Below are 18256 nucleotides of genomic sequence, written 5' to 3'. Positions count from 1 at the left end.
CCTTTGATCGTGTACACCTTCCGGGTTACAGGACTGGAGTAGGTGGTGGTGGGAGGGTGCATAGGACAGGTTTTACACCGGGGGCGGTTGCAAGGGTAGGAGCCAGAGGGTAGGGGAGGTGGTTTGGGGATTTCATAGGGATGAACCAAGAGGTTACGAAGGTTAGGTGGACGGCGGAAAGACACTCTTGGTGGAGTGGGGAGGGCCAGCTTCATCCTGACCCACAACTTCTTCACTTTTGAAGGCCAGACATACCAACAATTAAAGGGAACAGCCATGGGTACCAGGATGGCCCCCTCGTATGCCAACCTATTTATGGGTCGCTTAGAGGAAGCCTTCTTGGTTACCCAAGCCTGCCAACCCAAAGTTTGGTACAGATTTATTGATGACATCTTCATGATCTGGACTCACAGTGAAGAACAACTCCAGAATTTCCTCTCCAACCTCAACTCCTTTGGTTCCATCAGATTCACCTGGTCCTACTCCAAATCCCATGCCACTTTCCTAGATGTTGACCTCCATCTGTCCAATGGCCAGCTGCACACATCCGTCCACATCAAACCCACCAACAAGCAACAGTACCTCCATTATGACAGCTGCCACCCATTCCATATCAAACGGTCCCTTCCCTACAGCCTAGGCCTTCGTGGCAAACGAATCTGCTCCAGTCCTGAATCCCTCAACCATTACACCAACAACCTGAAAACAGCTTTCGCATCCCGCAACTACCCTCCCAACCTAGTACAGAAGCAGATAACCAGAGCCACTTCCTCATCCCCTCAAACCCAGAACCTCTCACAGAAGAACCCCAAAAGTGCCCCAATGTAACAGAATACTTCCCGGGACTGGATCAGACCTTGAATGTGGCTCTCCAGCAGGGATACGACTTCCTAAAATCCTGCCCCGAAATGAGATCCATCCTCATGAAATCCTCCCCACTCCACCAAGAGTGTCTTTCCGCCGTCCACCTAACCTTCGTAACCTCTTGGTTCATCCCTATGAAATCCCCAAACCACCTCCCCTACCCTCTGGCTCCTACCCTTGCAACCGCCCCCGGTGTAAAACCTGTCCTATGCACCCTCCCACCACCACCTACTCCAGTCCTGTAACCCGGAAGGTGTACACGATCAAAGGGAGAGCCACATGTGAAAGCACCCACGTGATTTACCAACTGACCTGCCTGCACTGTGCTTTCTATGTGGGAATGACCAGCAACAAACTGTCCATTCGCATGAATGGACACAGGCAGACAGTGTTTGTTGGTAATGAGGATCACCCTGTGGCTAAACATGCCTTGATGCACGGCCAGCACATCTTGGCACAGTGTTACAACGTCCGAGTTATCTGGATACTTCCCACCAACACCAACCTATCCGAACTCCGGAGATGGGAACTCGCCCTTCAGTATATCCTCTCTTCTCGATATCCGCCAGGCCTCAACCTCCGCTAATTTCAAGTTGCCGCCGCTCATACCTCACCTGTCTTTCAACAACTTCTTTGCCTCTGTACTTCCGCCTCGACTGACATCTCTGCCCTTAACTCTTTGCCTTTAAATATGTCTGCTTGTGTCTGTGTATGTGCGGATGGATATGTGTGTGTGTGTGTGTGTGTGTGCGAGTGTACACCTGTCCTTTTTTTTCCCCTAAGGGAAGTCTTTCCGCTCCCGGGATTGGAATGACTCCTTACCCTCTCCCTTAAAACCCACATCCTTTCATTTTTCCCTCTCCTTCCCTCTTTCCTGACGAAGCAACTGCCAGTTGCGAAAGCTCGTAATTCTGTGTGTGTGTTTGTGTGTTTTGTTCATGTGCCTGTCTGCCGGCGCTTTCCCGCTTGGTAAGTCTTGGAATCTTTGTTTTCTATATATATATATATATATATATATATATATATATATATATATATATATATATATATATATATATATATATATATATGGTAAGAGTGGTGTGAGAAAGTGTTAATAAACACAGTGACACAGCCTGAAATTTAATATGAGACAAATTGTAGAGAGGTATTGAAATAGCAGACATAGATTAACGAACCAGTTGAAACTGTAGTTTGCCACAACAAAGATTTGAGGCACGATTGCTAAATAAAAATTGGTACTATTTTGTAGCTCTCTCCATTGGAATATGTTCTGAGCTGGCAAAAAATCAATTGGGGAATAAATTAATCAGTGCAGACTTGCTTTTATTAGCATAAAGATTCTTATGCCATTAGCTGTAATTGGAGATTAGAAAGCACTAAACGGAAAACTGAAAAGAATTTGTCAGTTTGACATTGCTTTTCTTACAGAGGAAAGTTTACCATTGAATAGCAGGTGAATGTTCTGACTTGCTGTCCATAGTTGGTATTTACTGTGGCCTTGTATTATACTTATTGGAGAGCAGTTACATATGATGAATGTTGAACATATTGCAGTAGGAAAGGGGCATATAGAATCAGAAATGGATAAAGGGAAATTTTCTGCTAGTAAGACTGTACAGTTAATGTATCACATCCAAAAAACTTATCTAGTAAAAGAACTTTTGCTCAAGGTGAAAGCTACCAGTTCACTTTGGGGGGGGGGGGGGGGGGGGGGGGGGGACTATACTGATTCAAATTTGGTGACTGTTGATGAAGAACTAAGGTTGGTCTGAAACAACAGATTCTGTCATAAGAAGTGTACAGGAACTATTCATGGTGCAGAAACTTTTCCAGTTACTAGTGTTTTTCCAACAGTCAGAATTTAAGGATTATGATCAAGCTGAAAGTGCCTTGTTATTATTTTGTGTCACATAATCCATAAAAAACTCTATTTTACAATTGGGGAATAAGACTCACCTTGATTTAGAATTTGACATGTATGTGTGTGTACTTACTTGAGTGTGGCAGTGTTACAACAACAACAGCAACAACAACTTGTGAAGCATGTACCCATGACTTTCCAACATCAACCAGTTAATGGAGTCCTCACCTTTCTGCACTGTGTGATGTATAATGAGCGCAATAATCCCAAGATCCTGCCTGACTATTAAGTTGTGAGATAAGTGTGACAACTTACAGCAAATGCCAGATTTAGCTCAAATTAGATATTGGACAAAGACAATTTGTCCCTTTCCCTCACACACTGCTGTTGTTCAGTTGCACGAATTAATCATTAAATCACTTCACTTCACACTATTTGGTTAATTATGGTATAGTATTTTTCCATGAAGATATGTTATAGCAAATGAAAATATTATTTTTGTCCAATCAGAATTACGTAAGGATACATTGTAGTTAATTTCTGTGCCTATGATGTCAATTTATTTGAATGTGGAAACCATTTGTAAGTTTTCTTTTATGGTACTGATATCTATTTTCCACAGTTTCATGTCTTGGCACTTCGAAATTTACAAAATACAGCATTGAAATTATACTGCAGGTTTGCTTCATGCATTTCTCATAAACCGTCAAGGAATAGCCAAGTTTAAGGCATGGATGTCTTATCAAAATGTAGCATCATGATTGTAACAAAAAAAACTTATTTATAATGTCACTTACCAATGGTTGCAAAACATTTAAAAGTCTTTCCGTATAATCAGTTAAATCAACTGTAAATGAAGAGTGAATCTGTCCATGTTCTTTGATAAGTTTTCAGAGGCTGCCCACCAGTAACTTATCAGTTGTAACTGAGAGTGAGGGGTTGAAAGCAAAGAATTAGCTTGGCAATAATCGAATCAGTGACACTTTAAAAAGTATCAAATTTCCCCAAGAAGCAACATCAGTTAAACAAAAAAACTAAGTAATCAAGAAGGGCAAGTATAAATCGACATTCCGCAGACAGAAACAAAATTGCATTTTCACTCAGAACTTAAATATTTATTGCAAAATGCAAATATCAGGCGTACAATTGGAAATGCAAAAATTTAATCTGTAGTTCTCAGGATTTTTTACCTCTTTTTATCAGGAGCAGATAATAAACAAAGAGAAGGAAAGACATAAAAGTACTGAAACAGAAGGGAAATTCTGAACTGGATGTGGAAAGTCTGATTCACTATGTTGGGAGCACACTGAGACAGAATGGAAAGTTAAAAGGAGCAGTATGCCCTTGGGACACATTTTTGTAAATATGTGAATGTCCTTTAGATTTATTTTTTTTCCAGTTAGTTTGTGTCTTTTCATGTGTAATAAAATTCAGTGATGAATGATAAAGACTAAGAAGTGCAATAGTATCGAAGGAAATTGACGGAGATTCGAATTGTGAAATGATTTGGGTGAAGGTCACGGTTAAAGCAGGCTCAGACATGGTAATTGGATGTCTCTATAGGCCCCCGGGCTCAGCAGCTGTTGTGGCTCAGCACCTGAAGAATAATTTGGAAAATATTTCGAGTAGATTTCCCCACCATGTTATAGTTCTGGGTGGAGATTTTAATTTGCCGGATATAGACTGGGAGACTCAAACGTTCATAACGGGTGGCAGGGACAAAGAATCCAGTGAAATATTTTTAAGTGCTTTATCTGAAAACTACCTTGAGCAGTTAAACAGAAAACCGACTCGTGGCGATAATATATTAGACCTTCTGGTGACAAACAGACCCGAACTATTTGAATCAGTTAATGCAGAACAGGGAATCAGCGATCATAAAGCGGTTACTGCGTCGATGATTTCAGCCGTAAATAGAAATATTAAAAAAGGTAGGAAGATTTTTCTGTTTAGCAAAAGTGACAAAAAGCAGATTACAGAGTACCTGACGGCTCAACACAAAAGTTTTGTCTCAAGTGCAGATAGTGTTGAGGATCAGTGGACAAAGTTCAAAACCATGGTACAATATGCGTTAGATGAGTATGTGCCAAGCAAGATCGTAAGAGATGGAAAAGAGCCACCGTGGTACAACAACCGAGTTAGAAAACTGCTGCGGAAGCAAAGGGAACTTCACAGCAAACATAAACATAGCCAAAGCCTTGCAGACAAACAAAAATTACGCGAAGCGAAATGTAGTGTGAGGAGGGCTATGCGAGAGGCTTTCAATGAATTCGAAAGTAACGTTCTATGTACTGACTTGGCAGAAAATCCTAAGAAATTTTGGTCCTATGTCAAAGCGGTAGGTGGATCAAAACAAAATGTCCAGACACTCTGTGACCAAAATGGTACTGAAACAGAGGATGACAGACTAAAGGCCGAATTACTAAATGTCTTCTTCCAAAGCTGTTTCACAGAGGAAGACTGCACTGTGCTTCCTTCTCTAGATTGTCGCACAGTTGACAAAATGGTAGATATCGAAGTAGACGACAGAGGGATAGAGAAACAATTAAAATCGCTCAAAAGAGGAAAGGCCGCTGGTCCTGATGGGATACCAGTTCGATTTTACACAGAGTACGCGAAGGAACTTGCCCCCCTTCTTGCAGCGGTGTACCGTAGGTCTCTAGAAGAGCGAAGCGTTCCAAAGGATTGGAAAAGGGCACAGGTCATCCCCGTTCTCAAGAAGGGACGTCGAACAGATGTGCAGAACTATAGACCTATATCTCTAACGTCGATCAGTTGTAGAATTTTGGAACACGTATTATGTTCGAGTATAATGTCTTTTCTGGAGACTAGAAATCTACTCTGTAGGAATCAGCATGGGTTTCGAAAAAGACGATCGTGTGAAACCCAGCTCGCGCTATTCGTCCACGAGACTCAGAGGGCCTTAGACACGGGTTCACAGGTAGATGCCGTGTTTCTTGACTTCCGCAAGGCGTTTGACACAGTTCCCCATAGTCGTTTAATGAACAAAGTAAGAGCATACGGACTATCAGATCAATTGTGTGATTGGATTGAGGAGTTCCTAGATAACAGAACGCAGCACGTCATTCTCAATGGAGAGAAGTCTTCCGAAGTAAGAGTGATTTCAGGAGTGCCGCAGGGGAGTGTCATAGGACCGTTGCTATTCACAATATACATAAATGACCTGGTGGATGACATCGGAAGTTCACTGAGGCTTTTTGCAGATGATGCTGTGGTGTATCGAGAGGTTGCAACAATGGAAAATTGTACTGAAATGCAGGAGGATCTGCAGCGAATTGACGCATGGTGCACGGAATGGCAATAGAATCTCAATGTAGCGAAGTGTAATGTGATGCGAATACATAGAAAGATAGGTCCCTTATCATTTAGCTGCAAAATAGCAGGTCAGCAACTGGAAGCAGTTAATTCCATAAATTATCTGGGAGTACGCATTAGGAGTGATTTAAAATGGAATGATCATATAAAGTTGATCGTCGGTAAAGCAGATGCCAGACTGAGATTCATTGGAAGAATCCTAAGGAAATGCAATCCGACAACAAAGGAAGTAGGTTACAGTACGCTTGTTCGCCCAATGCTTGAATACTGCTCAGCAGTGTGGGATCCGCACCAGGTAGGGTTGATAGAAGAGATAGAGAAGATCCAACGGAGAGCAGCGCGCTTCGTTACAGGATCATTTAGTAATTGCGAAAGCGTTACGGAGATGATAGATAAACTCCAGTGGAAGACTCTGCAGGAGAGACGCTCAGTAGCTCGGTACGGGCTTTTGTTGAAGTTTCGAGAACATACCTTCACCGAAGAGTCAAGCAGTATATTGCTCCCTCCTACGTATATCTCGCGAAGAGACCATGAGGATAAAATCAGAGAGATTAGAGCCCACACAGAAGCATACCGACAATCCTTCTTTCCACGTACAATACGAGACTGGAATAGAAGGGAGAACCGATAGAGGTACTCAGGGTACCCTCCGCCACACACCGTCAGGTGGCTTGCGGAGTACGGATGTAGATGTAGATGTAGATGTAGATAAATTCTTTTAGAGGTCTGAATGGAAGTTTCCTCATATTAGGATTTTTCTAATGGTGTACAGATAATGATGATGGGTGATGAGCAATAGCTAAGTGAATTACTAAAATGAAGAAAACAAACAATGAAAAGTCCAGGTAGGAATATCAACAATATTAGAAAAGGATAGATTGGTACTTATCATCAAGATGACACATTGAGTTGCTGACAGGCATGATGAAAAAACTGGTACAAATAACCTAGCACAGTTCACACACACATGACCACTACCTCCAGCCACTGGAACAGAAACGCCTGGAACCAAAGCAAGACAATCCAGAGTGTGGTGTGAAAGGGGGAAGGATAGCAGTGTATGAGTGACGGGAGAGGAATTGGCACAGCATGGCATGGCATGGCATAAAGGGACTAGAGGTGGGAGGATGGTGCTTGCAGGTACAGCATTGGGGGGAGGGGGGGGCAGAGAAGGTAGAAAAAAATGGGGTACGGAAAGGAGAGGAGCAGAGAAGGAAAGGAAAAGAGCAGAGAAGGGGGAAAGATCAGTCGATGCACTGGTAGAGAGCAGCACTCAGTGAGGATGAAGGGAGGCAAATTTTGAGGTGGTGACAGCACAGAGGAGGCGGAAACAGTTGCTTGAAGGGTGTGGGGCAGTAGGATACCATTGGTTGAGGCCAGAATGGTTTTGGGAGTGGGGAATGTGTGTCTGATGGCTCCATCCACACCTCTGTCAGCCCTGTCCCACCACCTCTAGTCCCTGCATGCACCACCAGGCTGCACCGATTTCTCTCCCGCCCACCCCCCACCCATACCCTACTATCCCTCTCACTTCCCTGCCACACTCATCGATGCTCATATTTACTGTGTTTCTGTTGCAGTCCAGCCAGAGGTACGATCATGCATGTGTGAGGTGTGCTCAGTTGTGTGAATGTGTGTGCGTGTCTTTTCTGAAGAAGGCTTTGGCCAAAAGCTTATATGTAACTGTCTTTTCATCACGCCTGCCTGCAACTCAACATGTCATATTTACAGAGCGTAGCAGTTTATCCTTTACTAATATTGTTTGAATTAAGGGGAGTATTGCAAAGTTTTCTGTTTCATAATCTGCAGAAATACAGATACATTTATGTGTTTTAAACATACTCTTAAATCCTACAGCATATTGTACATGATTGATACAATGTTTTTCAGCTGAATTGATGGTTATATTGTGCACATTATTTGGATGGGTTGATCAGATGCTGCAAGTGGTGGTCTTGTGTATGCCTGGGCTCCAAGGAGACTGTGAATTGTAGTTTGAATCACACTGCTATTTATCACAGTTTTTATCTCCTGACATCTTCTATATCTTTTCAAAGATAATTTTTTTCTGTGCCCTTTGTTGTTCTGTGAAACATCTGCCTTCGCTTTTTCCACCTCACACAGTTGAAAAGGCAAGAAATATCCACATATACATGGTGTCAAATCCGCAGTCTCAGTTAAATTGAAGGCATTGTACCACAAACCAGAGCTTGCAACACCTGTAGAAGATAAAGCTAGGTTAGTTATTGAAAGGCACTACACAAAAACAGATTTATAAACTTAATAGTAAACTTGAAAAATATCATCAGACAATCACAGTGAGAACTTCAGATATAACATAATACATTACATTCTTGGGTTAGTTATTGTAAAAATAAGATTAACCTGAACAAAGAGAATATTTCACTGGGTGTTTATTGTTAGGGGTTTAGTTATAGTCCTCAGAACAATGATTTTTCACCTGGAAAGATTGTCGTAGGGCCTATGTGCCTTCAAAATAACTATGGTTCTTGATGCAACAGCTCTGTCCACATTCTGCAAGAGATTTATCTATGCTGCTTTCTTTTCATTTGTATTTTCAACTCATTTACATAAATTATGTAATGCTGAGATTGTAGTTTTGCATGTTTGTGTTTTGAGGAGGAAAGAGAGCAGTATTCAAAGTATTGCCTTATACCAATGAAAACAAGTCTATAGGGTGTTCTACAATATTTTCAGTGCTGTTTTAGTGCACAATATCTTGTGTTTTTTATGTAATACGTAAAATAAGGGAAGGGCAACTACTCACCTACATTGGACCGATACATGGAGCACAGAAAGAAATAACAGGAAACAGCGTTCTCACTAGTTGTTGAGCTCCTGCTCTTTTTCTGGCAAAAGTATGTATGTTCACACACACACAGGCACCCACTATTAAGAAAGTTCCTGTCAAATTAAAGCTGAGGATGGCCTTTAGGCTTTGGCTAAGCCACTGCATCCTTTTCCCCAGGAGTGCTATTTCAGGGAGGAATTCGGAAGAATTTCTGTGGAGTTAAAGGTATGAAAGAGGTAATGGTAGAAGTGAGGCTGTGAAGGTTGGTTGTAGGTTGTCTTATGTTGACAGCTCAAGAAGTAAGAGCACAGATCGTTATAGGTAAGGATTTGGGTTCAACTCTTCATCTGATATGTGTTTTGTGATAACATCGCCATACAGATAATTTAAAATCCAAAGCAGCAGTTGTACAAGTCATTCATAAGAACAACCAGATCAGTTTGAAATCTTGGATGGAATCTAAATATTAAAATGAGGAATAATTCAAAAGCCAAGATCGCTTAAATACTGTTTACTGGATAACCGGTTTCAACACACTAAAGATGCCATCATCGGATCTGAATGTAGATTAACATATATAAGCCATTCAGATCCGATGATGGCATGTTTAGTATGTTGAAACCGGTTATCCACTAAACAGTATTTAAGCGATCTTCGCTTTTGAATTATATGTACACCAGAGTGATTGCCCCACTACACACTGTGTGTTCACTGCAAAATATTAAAATGAAGTTAGGTCATTACCCACAAAATATCAGTCATTCTAAAACACAGAAAAATGAAACCTGTTGTTAGATTAAAACTCTGTGGGCCTGTAACGTTTGCCTGCCAGGGGCACTTGCTTTACTGACTGTGCAATCCAAGCACAGCTTGTGACCCATCCCCACAGCCTTACTTCTGCCAGTACATCTCTCTTACCTTCAAAACTTCACAGAAGTTCTCGTGTGTATCTTGTGTAGCACTCCTTAAATTTCTCCACAATATCCTTTCTTTCCTGGAGTGATAGTCCCTCAAGGCTTTTCAGTTTGAAAGATAGCAGACATAATGGTGGAACTAAAGCTGTGAGAGCAGGTCAGAAGTCACATTCGGATAACTCTGTCATTGGAGCTCTTGCCCTGTAACTTGTTGATTGCTGCATGCTTAGTGATGGATGTTTAACTGCTAGGCCAGTCATACGGCACTAAGCATGAGGCTCTGATATGACCAGTGGTAACCACACAGCATTGAGCATGCAGTTTTGCTGCTGGTGGTCAAGTGGCAGACAAACATGTTAAAAGTAAAGGCCCTACATTAAAGCCTCTGTCTGGCTCACAGTTTGAATCTGCCAGGAAGTTTCAAATCAACGCAGCACTCTGTGCTACAGAGTGGAAATTCATTATTGGCTAAATGGTAACTGGATTAGCTTTCAAGCAGTCCTTATGTGATGACCTAAAAATCTGCAGTCTTGGAATAAAGTAAATATTTGGAAGTGTAGTTTAGGTGTGTCCTTATAATCTTCACCTATCATCACTATGTATGTGCCACCCACCTCTCGTGCTCATTGCGACATATTCTATGCTACAGTTATTTTTCGTCATGGCTTATGAGACTTTTGTGAATGATGAAGCTGTTTGATGTAGTTACTCTCTTGAGATTCCATCATTTGCAATTAAAAAGAATACTGTACAGAGTGATTAAAATTGAGGGACAATTTCGTATGACCAATTTTCGCCAATATTGAATATAAATACATCATGCTGCCATGACTTTTAAAAAATATGTTTCATTGTTTACACCAGCCTTAAATGTAAGTAATTCCTTTCTCACTAAACCCCATCATCAGAAGTGCTGTGATGCTTGCAGAAAGAAATCTCAGTGAGATCAGGCAGGAACAGCACACATTAGCAGAAGGCATTATCTGTGTTTGATGCACACCCAGGCAGTTGATATGACAGTTTTCATTTATGTTTTAGTTTATACACCTTATTGGAAAGTGAAACTTGTTTGTCTTCTTCTTTTTCTTCTTTCTCAAATTCCAAAAACCTGAACAGTGTGCCCGTTGGATTTTCTACATAAAGGAAGTATTGCTTCTTATTTCATCAGACCCTCCATTTTATTTGCAATGGACACAAAATTCTCAAAAGAAGTGCCTCTTCAAGATTATGAGGCTGTTATTTGTGTATCAGTTATAATTTCCACTGGATCCCATATAATCACTTCTGTAGAATATAAAATCTTCGTTATAAAAATTTATGTCTCTCTTATTTAACAATGGAGTAACTTTGTTTTGTGTTTATGACACTGATTCAATCATTCAAGAAGGCTGTTGTCTCTCAGAGTCTCTCTTTTTTCTATGCACAGGGCAAATACTAAAATTTTCTTGATATAAAACATAGGTGCTGCCTATGTTAACCACCAGGCCTCAACCTCCGCTAATTTCAAGTTGCCGCCCCTCGTACCTCACCTGTCATTCAACAACATCTTTGCCTCTGTTCTTCTGCCTCGACTGACATCTCTGCCCAACCTCTTTGCATTTACATATGTCTGCCTGTGTCTGTATATGTGCGGATGGATGTGTGTGTGCGTGCGTGCGTGCGTGCGTGCGTCCACGCGCTAGAGTGTGTATAGCTGTCCTTTTTTTCCCCTAGAGTAAGTCTTTCTGCTCACGGGATTGGAATGACTCCTTACCCTCTCCCTTAAAACCCACATCCTTTCGTCTTTACCTCTCCTTCCCTCTTTCTTGGTTGTGTTGCAAAAGCCTGAAATTTGTGTGTGTGTGTGTGTGTGTGTGTGTGTGTGTGTGTGTGTGTGTGTGTGTGTGTGTGTGTGTGTGTGTGTTTCTTATTGTGTCTATCAACATACCAACGCTCGTTTGGTAAGTTACAGAATCTTTGTTTTTCACTGTACATTTTCTGCTAAAATTTATATTGTTTTCACAAACAGAACTTTGGTCAGTGTTTTTGTGAGAATCCGTTCATTTATTACCTTCTCCCTCCCTCCACCATCCACAGTGATTGCTTCTTCAGAGGATAAAATCTGCTGCAGCACTGAATGAAGATGTGAACTCCAGTGTGTTACAAATCAAGCTAAAATACATAAATTCACTTAAATTTAATTTTTCACTATACTCGATTAGTGTTCTTCACACACTTGCATGTTAATGTATGCTGACTGCTACTTCACACAGTAACTGTTTTAGAACTTATTAAATGCATGGTCTGGTCTATATTGCAAAAAAGAAATTATTACACCCTTTTAGATGATTCCAACCCACTCAAGATTTATTGTTGCATGGTGCATATGGAGTGCATAAAATGATTACATTTACAGATCAATAGCACAAGCAGTTATGATGTACCAGGTATCAACCCATGGTGAAACACCCATATTATATGTGGTGTAGCCTCCGTGTGTGGTAATGCAGACACTGACTCTGGTGTCGTACAGATGGCTAAATCTGTCCTGGGATACATTGCGCCATGCCTGCTCGTCCTGTTCACGCATTTCTGTAAGAGTTGTTGGTCGATGAGTCGCAAGAGTCAATTCTTGTCGTGCAACTTCATATTTTTGCAGTGCAAAGACTGTTCCAATAATTTCGGGCGTGCAGCCGCACATGTTCGACTTTATCTTTTAATATTTCGGCTGAATACCAGCCAGCCATCTTCAGGGTGAGTCGAGGTGAATGACACTCCAGGACTTGCTCCATCCTTTTAAACCTGCGGATTGCACCACTGCCCATGCAGCCACAGATACACAAGACGCCAGGAACGTTGATCAGTGGCAAAGAGGTATGACATACGTATGGAATTAGCTGTATGACTGCGAAGTTGATCCATACAATGGTATCAATGTATCACTGTGAGCTGCACCATCCTGATGTCTTTTTGAGTTTATTATGGAATTGCCGGATTCCATGATTTGTCCAAGCTGAAGCCACTATCTCTATTAATTAAATTCATTGCCAACCAAATTTCAATTGCTGCTTTCGCTACTGAGTCCCAGGAAGATGAATTTGAGGCTAAAATTTCGACATTATTGTACACCACGAGTGCCCAGTGACAGCGCAGTGCTCTGCCACCACAGATTTATTAGGTTGTAAGAGCTGTGTGTACCTACGGTGCCCTGTGCCTCTCTCCTGGACTGTAGGTGTCATTTGTCCAATGTATGAACGGCCGCAGTCACAGGGGATCTTGTAAACCCCAGGATTCCGAAGCACCAAATCATCTTTAATGGAATGCAGCAGTGCTGCTGTCTTTGGTGGAGGGTGAAAAATCACTTTCACTTTGTGTTTACTGAGGATCCGTCCTATTTTTGACAATAGGCTTCCCACGTTTGGCAGAGAAGTCATGGATTAAAAACTTTCCACGTCTTCTCCTGCTTTTCTTAGTTTGACTGGTGATTTCATTTGTAGTATCTTATGTATGTGCTGTGGAGAGTACCCGTTGGCTTCAAAAACTCATCTCAGGTGTAGAAGCTTGCCATCAGGACTGCTCTCGTCAGCAATGACGTGTGCTCTGTGTACCAGAGTTCTGAGTACACTCATCATCTGCGAAGAATGGTGGCAACTATTTGTGCATAAATATCCTATGCATATGTCATACCTCTTTGCTGCCGATCAATGTCTGTGGCATCTTGTATATCTGTAGCCAAATGCACGTATCAAGCGCTGGTTAGTGTCCCCTCCAGAAACACCAAAAGTGAAAGAATGTTGTTGTTTACCACACTTCAGACCATAAGGCCTGGGGGTGAGATTAGTGTGTCTTGGACAAATGCATTGTACAAGGCAGCACTCACCTACACTTGAATGCAGGCAGAATATGCTTTCATCACTGACGACCAGTGCATACCATTACATCTTCCCAGTGATTCTCTGATGGCACCATTCGATGCTGTGGCATGATTGGAAGACAGGTTGGAGGTGTGCGTGCCCATAGTTCCACTGCTAATAACCGGTTCACAACAGCTCGTGTTGACACGTCTGGGCTCACAAGTCCTCTTATCTTGTGCTGTGGTAGCTGTATGATCTGCCATTGCTGCACTTAAAATACAATGATCTTGGTGGATGTCTGTGCTGTACAGACATACAAAACCTTGGCTACAGGTATGAGAATTTCATCTAAGTACTGATACCAGCAACATTGCATAGCCGATGCAGTGTGTTCAAATTGTGTGGCAATTCTCCAAAAGGACCATAACACCACTCAGAAAGCCACAATTTAACCCCTTCCAAACGTACTTAGTTGGCTGTAGGAAGCAAGCGTGTGACAGTAGTCTGAAAGGACCATCCCACCACTCAGAAGTCAACAATTTGACCCCTTCCAAACTCTCTTAGTTGGGTGTAGGAAGCAAGAATACATCTCTGTGGCACGGTTGCCTACTTGCTTCAACATTTGCATCACGCTGAGCCTTCTGGCTGTGAGCATTCCCTATTAAAGGGTAAAGAGAGGAAGACTGGTAGCTATGCCACCACACTGTCTGTTGGCGAACAAGGTTGAAACCATTATCAGTACGTCTGCTATCCTCCAGGTGGCATATGTCATCAGTGGATCAACATCGATTACGTATTTCTAGGTGCACTAGTTTTTTTCCTGGCAGTGAAGTTGTAGGTATCTTCCGGAGAATACTTCTATAAAACTTCCAAAGAACGATTGATTTGAGTTATATACTTGCTTACCAATTTACTGGACGATTAACACCTGGATGACTTCAGCAGAAATCCTTTAACAGTGTGTGTTCAGTAATAATTCAGAATCTTATGGTCCAATATTGCTGTATAGTTTCTAATACAATATAATAATCCATTTTCTCACCTTGACTCCATAAAATCTTGTTTTAGTAATTGCTTTTGGTATCTGCACGGTTCAGTCTGGTCCAGGAAATCATTTGGCATTATATTTCCTCTTCCCTTATTCTCCAACACATCTATTATACTTTTATTTTCAATTCTTCTAATGATCTGTGTAACCACAAATTTATGTGACCTCAAATTATCTGTATAATATTTGTTTCAACAGGAAGAGTTTCTCTCAGAAGAGGGGTTTCTTCTTAGCAGATTTGGAAAGAGAAACAAATGAGCAGGCTGAGAGGCAAACAAATTTAAAAATATGGTGGAATCGTTACATTTTTGTCACCTTGCACCATGCTCCGAGAGTGCAAAATAAATCCCCTTTTTAATTAGCACTGACATGATGCAGACAAGACCACTGTTTTCTCCATGGTTTCGATTGTATTTTAAGGATCCACTGGTCAAATACCAGTTTCCATTTTTCTGAACTTCCCAAGTCCAAAATTACATTTTTGTTCTTGAAGCGTATATGATTGACACGGAGATTCTATAATGTTTAGAATGTATGACAACAGTAAGTTATTTTCAACATTCTTCAGTTTTCCAGGCGTTCCTCTGATATAACTTCATAGAGAAAGTCAAAAGTAAAAATCATATAGACACAAAGGGACAATGTTTTAACACAAAAATACATTTCTCCTAGTGTCAGTCTTTTAGACATTTTCTCTGCGTGCAGATATTCCACTGGTTGCGGTTTTTTGTTTCATCAAGTGAAGATGTAGATCGTTAATAAGAGCTTGCAGTATCAATTTTCTATTTCGTAGTTTTACATTGGATTTTGTGTGTTCGGTAACTTTTGGGCGTAATTTTATAAATGGCTTATGTTTTCCCTGACCATATTTGGAATTACTGTGTGAGAATTATGCTCTTTAAAGGATTGTAGGTGGTGCAGACACATTGTCTTGCCTGTGTTGAGTCTGGAGTACACTACAACTGGTAAACATTATGAATCAGGTTATTTTTAACATATTTAACCATTGTAGCTAGTAATGCTTAGAATCCTTAACAAAGTTTTTCTGCAGACATTGATCATTTAACACGCATTCTAGTGCTTTGTGGAACTCCAACTAAGGAGACAATTGATAAAATAACAAGTGAGGAGGTAACTGTCATAGCTAACTTATTTTTAATAGCTATTTTTACAGTTTTATTTTGCATTTTGTAAATATGTTTGTAATTAAGGTAAATCACATGATGCTTTGTTTGCTTCTTGTCTGTAAATTGTAAAGTAATGTAAGTAACGTGGTATACTTTCTAACTTATTTCAGTATGTGCATGCTGCTGGCATACATTATTACATAACAATTGTACAGTCGTGAAAACAGTTAACTCAGCGGAGGTATCAACCATTGCAGGAAGAGATGCTTAGAACGTGTTGAAATATATTGATGTATTTATTGTGTGTATGTTATCTGTATGACTTAGTGTGTGAGATGACAGTTTTTGGACTAGTTAAATAGTTTGCAGTCTTGCAAAGCTTCAAAAGTTAAAGTTTTCCTGGTAGTTCACAATGATCATAACTGGCCAACACTGTTTCTCACCTGCTGTCAGGATTTGATGATTTTTTGGGGAATGTTATACCACTTCTCAACCTTAAGTTCTGGGACAATCATTAGAGGTGTTGTGTAGTACACTGCATCTTCCTAATGAATCACAGGCATGTTCAATGATATTCCAGTTCAGGGAGAATGCTTATCATTATATTAATCTCCTCACATCACAGTTTGTTCTTCTTCAGTTAAGCTCTGTGGGAGGAAGTGTTATAATGTTACTGTTTGCAAGGCTCACCGCAGTTGAGTTTCACTGTGGCATATTTCTAATGAAATGTGAGCAAGAGTTCTAATGAAATGTGAGCAAGAGGTAAGAACTGCTACTCATAAACAACAGTACTCTGTTGTTGTAATGCTTCTAATTATTTGAAAGCAGTCCTACAATCATGACTATTGACATTAGTTAATCTAATGCTTTGACTGACTATTGTTGTACCAGATTCCAATAAATTGCCCAGCTGTGATGTGCGATGTTTAATCATGTTGAAGGGAGCACAGGCATTAACATATGAATCCTAAAGCACCAGTATTTGAATAATACTCAGCTTGTCAGTCATTTGTCTATTTATTATTTGTGTGTGAGAAAACAGCCATTTCTGCTTTCCGTTAGTGATTCTGTGCTGTTTTGCTTTAATCTGTTTCAAGCAGTATATTCTTCTCAGAATCCATCAAGATATATTTACTGATCCTCTAATCAGTTTGATCATTCTACACATGAGGCAGTCCTCAGCTGTCTGCTGTTATTGCCAAAATATGAGGGAAAAGTTTGCAGTGTTTCACAGAGAAATAATATAATTCTCTTTCAAAATACTGACAAGTCCCATGAATGGAAGTACGCTTGTCGAAATTACACTGGTTCATTGTGACTGTTGCCAATAGTGGGCAGTCAGAATCAGGAAGTCCTCAAGGGAAGACTTCTGCATCATTCTGGAAGTAAACCACATTTTGGGAGCTGTTCTGGCCATTCTGGGAAATTGAAAAATGTATTAGTGTTCTCATTTTAGGAGGATTGTGGAGGTTTCCCTGTAATAGTCTTCCATGACAAGCAATCTCTGGGGCTGAAAAAGGCCAACAGCAGATAAATCAGTAACAAGGTGGAATTTGGTACCAGAAAGGAAACTGAGATTTTCAGGCCTTATAGGAAATCGTTATGGCCTCTGTTTAGATTTGATCTAATTGATCATTGCCCTTAATGGTGTACAAAATGAGTCAGGTTTGGAAAAAACAAGACACTGTCAACGGCTTTTCCATGATATGTGTGTTTTGAATGTCATTTTATTTTCCAAAATTTAACTCTTAATTATAAAGACTAATATTCAAACATCCATGAACATACATTGCCCAGCACACAAAAGAACCTGACACATCCATATCCATTTGGTAGGAGACAGACAGATATTAATCTGCATATAAATAATGAGCTTGTTTGGTATTCAGATGCTGGTGCCATCTTGTCTTGATAATGTTTGTAATTGGTGTATCACCTATGGAAGGCAGATGTTATCTTGCAAAGTAGGTGTGGCAGATACTAAGAAATAAATTATCATGTGGCAATATGCATATTCCTTGCTATGGTTCAGTCAGTTTTGGAGACGTATTTTAAAAAGTGGCCAGGGCAAGAGGGCCACCTTGGATGACAATTTTTTTGCTGTGAGGGATACTCTATGTATGTGTGTGGTTTTAAACAGTGGCTTCATGACTGTACCACATATTACACCTAAGTCCTCTGGAGGGTATACTCCTGTCCATTTATAAGTGGGTTGTAACAGGTACTGTAGGTGAATGAGGAGTGTTATAACATTCGAACTATTATGTAGATTCTGTTTAGCAATATGAGTAATTGACATCCATATCCCGTTTTGCAATATGTTGCGACTTCAGAGTCTTAAATGATTGTCAGAACTTTTTCAAGGTGGTATTGAATAGCTTCATTCCCATGGAGTGAATGTTTTTGTCTGGCAAAACCAACTTCTCTAATCAAGAAGTCCTTCTTATATTGTTGAGTC

General features: G+C 40.6%; 1 protein-coding gene across 2 annotated transcripts in view; it reads left to right on the top strand.

Moving 5' to 3' along the window:
- The window catches only part of LOC126365804 (mitogen-activated protein kinase p38b), a 110795-nt gene that overhangs the window by 80776 nt on the left and 11763 nt on the right, over positions 1–18256 (top strand). Inside the window, exon 7 of one of the 2 annotated variants that reach the window (XM_050008386.1) lies at positions 15723–15802. The exons of the other annotated variant lie outside the window; for it this stretch is intronic. Within the exon in view, the coding sequence (XP_049864343.1) occupies positions 15723–15802 (80 nt within the window). The remainder of the gene's footprint in view (positions 1–15722; positions 15803–18256) is intronic. 2 annotated transcript variants of the gene reach the window in all.

Source organism: Schistocerca gregaria, chromosome 4 (genome assembly GCF_023897955.1).
Source record: "Schistocerca gregaria isolate iqSchGreg1 chromosome 4, iqSchGreg1.2, whole genome shotgun sequence".
NCBI lineage: Eukaryota > Metazoa > Arthropoda > Insecta > Orthoptera > Acrididae > Schistocerca > Schistocerca gregaria.
This window is presented reverse-complemented; position numbering and strand designations above follow the sequence as displayed.